The following is a 10,343-nucleotide window of genomic DNA, read 5'->3' as shown; positions in this document are numbered from 1 at the left end:
TTCCTTCCTTCCTTCCTTCCTTCCTTCCTTCCTTCCTTCCTTCCTCTTTCTTTCTTCCTTCCACTTCCCTACCTCCCTCTCTTTCTTTCTTTCTTTCTTTCTTTCTTTCTTTCTTTCTTTCTTTCTTCCTTCTTCCCTCCCTCCCTCTCTTTTTTCCTCCCTTTCTTTCTTTCTCTTTCTTTCTTTCTTCCTTTCTTTCTTTCCGTATTGCAGTTAGTAACCTGATTTATTTCTCCGCCATGTAGCTGTTTTTTTTCCTCTGCAGGCCTCCTTGTCATGGCGAGGGGTTAATTGGCGGCATGATGCAGTGTGACAGAGGTTAGGGGTGTCACGTTGTCCATATCCGGCACACCGGAGACAACGGGGGTTTGTAAATTTAGGAGATTTTTGCCTATCTTGATTTTAGTTTTTGCCCATTAGTGGTTAATGATTAGTCGTAGCTCAGAGCTAGCTGGTCTGGGCAGGTCTCATCCTGCTGTGCGTGCGATGCCGAGGAGGAAGTGCACGGCCGGTACACCGCACCAAGTCACGGTCCTCTCACCAGAGCCCATGGGGCTGATTTACTAAAGTACTAGAGACGGTTCACTTCATAAGGTGAAAGTTCCCATAGCTCAGTGAATAGGGTGAAGCTGCGTTCTCCTTCAACTTCCACTCATGTGCAAGCGAAAGTCGTTTTTTAAAATTTTCTCGCACACAATTGGACAGTCACAGTGAACACAGGTTTAATTATTTAAATAAATGAAGAGCCTTTGTTCCAGAATATTCACTTTGGGGGTTATTCACGAAAGAACCGAAGGACCGAAGGAGCAGTTTCGGCTGATCCTTCGGCTCTCTTCGGGCCCGCCGGAGCCCTTCAGTTCAGTGGAACCGAAGGGCTGCTGTACAGGCTATTCACTATAGCCCGTACATCCGATGAAGGCAGCCGAGTGGCTCAGCCAGGTCGAAGGCATATGCTTCGGCCCGACTGAGCCGAAGTGACAGCCGAAGCGGGGCTCAGTTGAGCAGGTGCCGGCCCATCGGAAACAGTTGGGAGGAGATAGCTGTCACTGCTAGTTCCGCCCAATTATTATTTTTTCTTTTAATTTTTTCTTTTTAAAAAAAAAATATCTTCATTTATTTTTTAATTTCACTATTTACTTCTGGGCAGAGACAAGACCAGTCACCCTGCACAAGGAGAGAGAGCAGCAGTGGCCAGTCTTTATTACAGGAGGGGGCGGAGATAAGACCAGTCACCCTGCACAAGGAGAGAGCAGCAGTGACTGGTCTTTATTACAGGAGGGGGTGGAGATAAGACCAGTCACCCTGCACAAGGAGAGAGCAGCAGTGAGCGGTCTTTATTACAGGAAGATTGAAGGATGAGTACACATGGCTCTTGTACTTTTACAATATTTCCTCATCCTGGAATTCAGCTATGAAGTGTATCTAAATCCAAATACAATAATGTCATATGTTGCAACTTTCCAGTCCTTAGATGTGGCGGCTGCATTCGTTTTCTTTTTCATACCTGTCTTTTGTTTATCTTTCACCTGGTGATCCTGCCGGTAGCACACTTCCTGTCCTATGGTGACACTCACTATACTGTATGTATGAAGGAGCAGTTTTGTCGCCCTAGGACAGAATTGCTAATCCAATAACATAGGAAAGAGGTGTTCTGCAGTCCACTGAGAGAGCTGTCCATCTACTAGCTCACACAAGCCCTGCAAGGCAAAGCAGCCCCCCTAAAACAGGATATCAGGACCAGTGCTCAGGGGTCCAGCTGATTCTGCAGGACACATCAAAGAGCAGCGTCCATTGTAAGTGATTCCGTTAGCATCTGAAATACCTGAAAAACCTTTTGACTTTAATATCCCTGGTGACAGGTTCTCTTTAATGGTTTTTATTGCTTTCCTGACGGCTGGCATGAAGGATCAATGAACAGGGAAGTTTGTAACTTTGCGTGACGTGTTATCCTGCGAGCACGGCGCTGTACAGGACACGACTTCACTGGGAGAGGACCTGTTCCCGTAGTCGGAGGGGAGGGCGAGGAACGTCGGAGGTTAGGTGGGGACAGACACTGCGAGGAAGAGAGGAGTGAAGAGGAGGACAAGGTAGCGAAAGGCAGGAGGTGAGAGGAGAGGGAGGAGAAGGCTGGCCCCGTCCGAGCTGACTCCTGCCAGACTGCTCCCCGCTGTGGTTACTTGCAGCATCTTAAACCCACATCCCTCGACCACAGGGAACACATCGCCCAGCCCAGCAAAACAAGACGGATATTAAAAATAATCACAGTTAGGACCTTGGAAAAGTTCAAAACGACCTGATCACCTATATTTAAACCAAAAGCAAACAGGAGTTTGAGGCGTGTGCGCCGGAGGGGGGCAGAGGGAGGACGCCGCTCCTAAACAGCAACCGTTTACTTGCCAGAGGTAATGCGAGGAGCAAGCAGCTTCCAGCTGCCAATCAGAAGCCAGCTTTCCATTGTCCGTACTCATATGGCATCGGCGGCATCCGGGCGGAATGATAAATCGGTCAATCTGACATTCACCAAACATTCACTATTCTATATAGTGCTGATGATTTACACAGCACTTTACATACTGTACATTCCCATCAGTCCCTGTACACAAGGAGCTTACAATCTAAGGTCCCGATCTCACATACAGTACATGGGCCAGTTTAGACCGGAGCCAATTAACCGGCATATCTTTGGCGTGTGGGAGGAAACTTACACAAGTACAGGGAGAACATGCAAACTCCATGCAGATAGTGTCCTGACCGGGATTTGAACCAGAGACTGCCTATTGGAAGCGCTAACCACTGAGCCACTCTATATATATATGCAATGGGGGGTGGGGGTGGGGGGAGATGTGCAATGCAATTTTCTTATTGTCCTGGATTTAAGTGGCTGGGACTGCAGCTTCTTATCATATGATTCTGAGCTGGTCAGTAGGGAAGGAACCTGCTCCACCTGCCAATCAATCAGCTGCGGCTGGGGAAATCCCCGCCTCCAGCTGCACATAAGCGTGGCTGTGTTTGGTCAGTGACCTAGCATAATGAATGGATAATATTTTGTTCTTTTTAAACTACATACACGTGTAAAAACTTCCTTTCATCAAAATATCAATGTATTAAAGCTGAGCTCCAGGCAAATACTAAAATACATATATGGGAGCTGTTTTTCCTGTGGGAGAGGGATCCCCAGCAGGAGGGGGGAAGTCCTGATTCCTCTATATAGATCTTTATTATCACTAGAGGGATCCCCAGCAGCGGGAAGAAGGTCCTGATTCCTCTATATAGATCTTTATTATCACTAGAGGGATCCCCAGCAGGAGGAAGGAGGTCCTGATTCCTCTATATAGATCTTTATTATCACTAGAGGGATCCCCAGCAGGAGGAAGGAGGTCCTGATTCTTCTATATAGATCTTTATTTAGATATCTTTTACAATACTATGTCCTGTTCTGGAGATCTCAAAAAGATATTGATAAGACAGAAGAAATCCGGAGACGTTCAACAAAAATGGTGAAAGGTCTGAAGGATAAAACATATCAGGTGAGACCGCAGGAATTTAATATGTACAGTATCGAGGAAAGAAGGGAAAGGGGGGACTGAAAACATTATGATGATATTATGATTCATTATGGGTGAGACCAGGGGCGTCCCGAGGCCAGGTGACACCTGGAGCGGAGACCGGGTGACACCCCGCCGTGACTTCATCGCGCATGCGCGGTCATCTTATTGACGCCTGCCGGCGGCCATCTTGGTGGTGGACGCCGGCAGACAGAGGAGGGGACGTTCACCCGGCGGGATGAGGTATGCCTCCTGACACTGCCAGGCTTTTTAGTGTCAACCCTCCAATGGGGGCACCCGGGTGCGGGCCGCACACCCCTTGTGACGCCACTGGGTGAGACTAAGGATCATTTAGACATGGGTGCCGCTGTGCTGAAAAAACGGGCCAACTCCCTCGGCGTGGGGCCCGTTTTATGCTGCTTCTTCCCCTTCTTCCTCCGGTCACTCATGGTCGGCAAAGGGGAGAGCGGATGGCTGCTGTCTGCCTGTGTTCAGTGCCCTGTGAGCGGGAGACGAGCTAAAGCACGTCTTACCGCTCCATGCGCCTGGCCACGCCCCCTAGACAATATTTTAATTATGAAGCTAATATCAAGAACACAAGGGCATGACCTCAAACTAGCTGGAGGAAAGTTCAAAATGAACCTTAGAATGTGTTATCTTACAGAACGAGTGTGATGCCTGGAATAAACTTCCAGCAGAGGTAGAGAGTCAGTCAATAGGAAGTGATTGGGAAGAACATAGATCTATACTCAGACAAAAAGGTAAAACAAAAAAGAGGGGCAGCCTGGATGGGCCATTTGTTCTTTTCTGCCATCACTCCTCTACATTTCTATTTGTCTTCTAATATCCTTATATTTTACAGCAGAGGGTACATAATACCTATTATATCAGACAGCACAGTAAAGGGAACATAATACCTATTATATCAGACAGCACAGCAGAGGGTACATAATACCTATTATATCAGACAGCACAGCAGAGGGTACATAATACCTATTATATCAGACAGCACAGCAGAGGGTACATAATACCTATTATATCAGACAGCACAGTAAAGGGAACATAATACCTATTATATCAGACAGCACAGCAGAGGGTACATAATACCTATTATATCAGACAGCACAGCAGAGGGTACATAATACCTATTATATCAGACAGCACAGCAGAGGGTACATAATACCTATTATATCAGACAGCACAGTAAAGGGAACATAATACCTATTATATCAGACAGCACAGCAGAGGGTACATAATACCTATTATATCAGACAGCAGAGGTGAAGCCTCCGGACACATGCGCCCCCTATTCTGAGATGTCTCACTGATGGCATCTTCGGTATAATAAGTGCCCACCGCAGCCTACCCCTTGCTGCACCTGGCACCGCTCCTGCCACCGCAGCCGGATCCGTGCCCAGCTCAATATTTGCAGTATCTCCTTGTTTATGCTCCTAATTTTTATTTGTGGTTTGTGGGATGAGCGCAGCATCCATTCTCGGGGCGGATGTGTTTTGGAAGCTCACGGGGCAGATGATGGGCTATTTGTTCTGTCTCCGGCTTCTCTCAGTGGCTTCGTCGACAACATTTTATTTTGAGAAATAACGTAAATACGTCTTTTTTTCTTTGGTCACCGTTTTTGACATCAGGAAAAAAACTAAGCAAAATAAAAGGACTAAAAAAATCAAAATCCTGCTGGGAAATGTGATTTTAATAGGCGTCAACTGATTACTATTATTATTGTTTTTTATATTATTTTTGGGTAGGGAAGGTATAAAAAATAATAGCGAAATAAATATTGTGTGAAGGGGATGGCAGGAAGGCCAGTGGGGGAAGTTGAGAGTTGTTTGTCCCGGGGTGACTTATAAGCAATTAAAGAAAACCTGTCATATAAATGTTTAAAAAAATCACTACCTTAGGTGTCTCAACTTGCCCCTATCCCTGATCCTGATCTTGGTACTTACATGAAGTTGCCTCTGGCAGGCCCACTTCTTCACCCATAATGGCCCTAGGTGGGCCACTGTCAGGCCCCGGGGCTACTACATAGAGGGATTGCCATTATGTGTACAGCTCACGACAATATTGGGTATTGCCTATAGCTGGCAGCAGCAGTGGAGCGGGAGGGGGGGGGGGGGGGGGGGGGGGGGAGGCAGTATCATTGGTTTGAGGATGGAATGGTGCCAAAATTCAATTTAAAGTGTATGTCAGCGCAAAACTAAACAAAATGCAGTAGATCTCTGTAATATCTATATTGTATCCCTTTAAAGACCCGGCAAGTACAAAACAAATATCTGCTGATCTGCCAGAAATGTACTCGGCTCCTAATTTCTTATTGTGGGCTGACAACACGCAGCCTTTTTCTGGACTGAATGGTGTCAGCCCTGCCCAGTTGTCCCTTTGCTAGACAGCAGAAGCCCTCCCACTGTTCTCATTTACACAACATAGAGACTAATTATTCTGTAGTCCAAGTTAGGAACTGGGAGGGCTAATTACTCTTCATGAGATAACAGCGGAAGTGTGCATAGGACACAGGCTAGTTCTGGATTTCTGGCAGGATTAGTGGGTATCTGTTACTTATTGGACAGATGTAACAAAATCCTTTCATTTCTATACTTAACAGACCAATAAGGAGCAAATCAGAGAAGCTCATTGATAGGTTTCATGGAGGGTTTTAAGCGCTGGAGGGTTCCTAGCAATGGTTGGATGGTTGAGGGGGGGAGGTTACATTTTTATAATAGTTTTGTTTTTGGAATTTAAAAAATCCCATAGCTGGTTGATTGTATGGCCACCATTTGAGCACTTGAAGGCAAGTCTGTTGGCCAGCAGTCACATAAACAGCTCAAATGCTGAATGGAGATGGGTGGAAGGAGTGGACAGATACCTCCGGGTGTTGCTTACCACGTTAGGACAACAAAAATCAGAGAAGGTTTTTGTACATATATCCCATTATTTTCCCATTGAGAGTGTTTGGCCAATTGTCTCTGCACCACAATTTGAAGAAATGGATAGGTAGTTCTGGAACCCTTGAATTGTCCTCGTGGTGTTGCCTTGGTGTTTAAACAAGGTTTCTGGTTTGTGGACTGGCCGCTTCTAAATGCCAAAGGATTGCCACAATTCTCTCGGTTTGCAGTGTAACTGAAGGGATCTGATCCAAAAAGTCTACAGCTACAAGAACGTTAACTGCTGACTTTAAACCCAACACGTCCAACCCAACACGTCCAGTGCTGCCTTCCTAGAACCCAAAGTCCTCACAGCTCTTTTTGAGGTAATTTTGAATTCAGAAGCTAACCGTGACTTCTGCCAGCCCCCTAGAGCCAACCGGATCCCCAACCTGTGGAAGCCCATCCTGAAGCCCCTTTGGGATGTTTGACTTGTATCCCAGGAGGCTGCTGGTGACCAAGGAGGAGGGGGGTATAAGTGTGGTGGACCTATGGGTAGGTCAGCCTGGCCTAGGTGAGGAATAAGGAAGTGAGAGCTGAAAAAGATCAATGCTACCCAAGAAAACAAAACATTACACCAATAGGCTCATCTCTCTGCTCTCTCCTCTTATCATCATGTTATTTGCTAGTAAACCTGCCCTGCTTCTCCCTCTCACAGCCTGAGCTCTGCTGTACAGGGGTTGCAGAAGGCCGCTACCAGTTAAAATTCCGGCACTTACACGGCTTGGACTAGAAACGTAATGATGTGTTAATAACTATAGAGCTGGGCTACTTTGTGTGTTCCTGATTTGTGGGGAGTTCAGCTTTAAGGGGAACAAATGAATAAATACAAAAGTAGTCTATATTGTAAACTCAGTGGAAAGTTTTTCATTTCGGAAGACACAGGGCTGCGCTTTGCCACTGTGGGATTGGAAGGTTAATCTCTGCATACCGAAAGAGTTCTTTACTGTAAGAGCAGTGAAACTGTTGCATAGTTTGCCAAGAAGGCTAGCTGTGCACTGAAAATGAATGGCTGCTAAGATTTGTAAGAATGGATATTGTAGGCTGTTGAATCTGTTAGCTGTATGTTGATTCTAACATCCTATTATGAGTTATTGGATTGTCTGTGGGGGACAGGAAGGACCTTTCTCTCTCTTGGGCCACAGCTAAAGTACAACTAAAGGGTTCTATATGACAGTCTGTACAAGTGCCAAATCCAGTTACTATGTGATGCACAAGCCTCTTAAAGCATCCGAGTCCTCCTGGATATGTGTCTCACACGCTTTCCCTCCCAGACACTGCAGCTCACAGTGGGAGGGTCTCGACTAGTGATGCACCGTTACCGATACTAGTGCCGTTGCCGAGTATTTGGGCTCGTGCTCGCCCAAATTCTCCGATGCCTAGCCCGATACTTCCTGTATCAGGAAGGCGGGCAGCGCTTCATTACATGCTGCCAGGCTTCCTGATTAGGCCGAGTCGTGACGAGAGAGCATGGAGCCGGCCAATCAGGAAGCCTGGCAGCGTGTAATGACTCCCTGGCAGGTTTCCTGATTGGTCGTGAAGCTGGCCAATCAGGAAGCCGGGCACCGTGTAATGACTAGGCGCACGGTTTTCTGATTGGCCCGCTTCATGCTCCCTCGTCACCTCACGACGAGGAAGCATGGATCCGGCTTCCTGGTCAATCAGAAAGCCAGGCGCCGCGTCATTACACGGCGCCCGGCTTCCTGATTGGCCAGAAAGCCGGCTCCATGCTTTCTCGTTCACATAGTGACGAGACGCATGGAACAGCTTCCCATTGCCTAGATATCTTTTTATACATATGTAGCTGCAAATGTTATCATGTGACAGTTTTCATTTTGCCGTGCCGGTCCTCCTCTGACTGACTGTTTTTCTTCCTTTTGTCCAGAGCACTCTGTTGCAGCAAAGACTGGAGGCTGCTTTCCAGGAACAGCGAGGGTCACGTTAGAGTCGGGCGAGAAAACTCAAGTCTCGGCACTGCGCCCCGGAATGCGAGTCCTGGCCATGGACAGTTACGGGCGCCCCACCTACACTGACTTTGTGACCTTTTTAGACCGGGATCCTAGAGCGGAGAATTTGTTCCGGGTGATCGAAACAACGGAGCCCCCTCGAAGACTTTCCTTAACCGCGACTCATCTCATCTTCGCGGCGGACAATTTCTCCACACCGATCACTGACTACAAAGCGGTGTTTGCCAGCCACGTAACACCTGGCCAGTATATTTTAGTATCGGGAGCGACTGGTCACCTTGTGCCGGCTAGAGTAACCTCATTGAGTGTGCGGAGAGAAAATGGCATTTACGCCCCTCTCACTCAGCATGGGACAATACTGGTGGACGACGTGATGGTTTCCTGTTTCGCCCTGGTACAAAGACAGAAACTGGCGCAGTTTGCTTTTTGGCCTTTACGGGTACTGTACAGTCTAGGGGTGACGGCAGGCAATGAGTCAACCCAACCGGCGGGCATTCACTGGTATAGCCAGTTTCTTTACCAGTTAGGTCGAATGATCCTCAATGAGAATGAGTTTTATCCAATGAATCTTCTGCAGCTGGAAAGCTGAGGAACACAGAGGGCCAATATTGGAAGGAATGTATAAGGGTGGAGTAATAGAATGGCTTTGCATACGACCAACATAGAGGATATAAAAAAAAATGTCACTCTACCGATCGCCACATAGATTCCACAAATTCTCTACTATATATGCATTCTCGCGCCAATAAAGTCGGCGTGTATTTATCTTTACGACTTGGGCCTAGTTGACGAACCCAACGGAGGACCTCAACGACGGCAAGGCAACTCTGCACTTAAACCGGCTTGTGGTGTGTATCTCGAGTTGTGCAAAAGAACTCAATCAAACCCAACGGTACCATAACAGCATCTACACAGAAAACTGTCCAACCGAACCAGAACTTAAAGAGAACAGGGCTTCAGGTTATGCCAGAGACATTCGGGCATCTGCTCGGCCTTCCGTTATTTGATGTCCGAGCAGCTTCTTAGCAGGACGCAGTAGCCGGATCGAAGATCAGTTAATAGCTACCAGACACGCGCGGTCTACTTGTAGTACCTTGAATGAACCGAGAGGTCTGGTTTTGCTTGTGTTTAAATTTCCAAGGTACTAACCAAAAGGAGGAACTGTAACCCAAATGTTTACCCACAGCCGGATCTTCCGACGGAAAGGAGATGAAACCAAAGGCCTGACACCTAAAGTAAGACTTTTTATGACCGATTCTATAAGACAGGCGAGTTTGTCAACTGATGGCAACAGATGAAGGCCAAAGAAAGTCACTTATACCCCAAATGAATGACAAAACTGACTGAGGTATTGGTACAATGATACAAATGAGCCCTGCAACTCAATGTCAGGGTATTGCACTTACTGAAGTGTAAAAAAAACAATCATTAAATCAAGTAATTAATCAAATGGGACAGAACTCACTTAACCCCATCTTTGCCAAGGCCAACGAGCAACGCATTGGATTGGATTGCTTCGTTTGTTGTTGCTCACCTATCCCGGCCTACATCAAGTCAGTTCCCCAGGGTGCTTGGACATTGCGCTTGTACATCTGTGAGTGACTTACGAAGCTGTATGTAAAACCGAGGAGGGTGAATACAGCGCGGCACACCCATCTCCCCACCGCAGCAGAAAACTGACTGCATCCCCCTCTTTTAGCCATATTTATTTTATTATATAACTGTGTATTATAGGTGTATAAATGTTTCCTGTTTATATATATAAATATATAAAACAAAGCTAGTAATATTATATTTCTGCCAGTACTTACAGAGGGGAAAGGATGTTTTACAAGGTTAAAAACGATTAGTGGTATGGTGGAGGCACAGAGGGTTGTTGGATTGTGAAGGAAGGA

At 46.6% G+C, this 10,343-nt stretch overlaps 1 protein-coding gene across 1 annotated transcript in view; it reads left to right on the top strand.

Annotated features, from left to right (window-relative positions):
• Nucleotides 1–9,683, top strand: part of IHH (indian hedgehog) — an 86,445-nt gene extending 76,762 nt beyond the window's left edge. The window contains exon 3 of the mRNA XM_018554938.1: nucleotides 8,367–9,683. Coding sequence (XP_018410440.1) covers nucleotides 8,367–9,037 — 671 coding nt within the window. The 3' untranslated portion in view covers nucleotides 9,038–9,683. The remainder of the gene's footprint in view (nucleotides 1–8,366) is intronic.
• The last annotated feature ends 660 nt before the right edge of the window (nucleotides 9,684–10,343 follow it).

The sequence above is a fragment of the Nanorana parkeri genome, unplaced genomic scaffold (assembly GCF_000935625.1).
Source record: "Nanorana parkeri isolate BGI_ZX_2015 unplaced genomic scaffold, ASM93562v1 scaffold178, whole genome shotgun sequence".
NCBI classification, from domain to species: Eukaryota; Metazoa; Chordata; class Amphibia; order Anura; family Dicroglossidae; genus Nanorana; species Nanorana parkeri.
The sequence above is the reverse complement of the archived record's forward strand: the minus strand, read 5'-3'. Positions and strand labels throughout refer to the sequence as shown.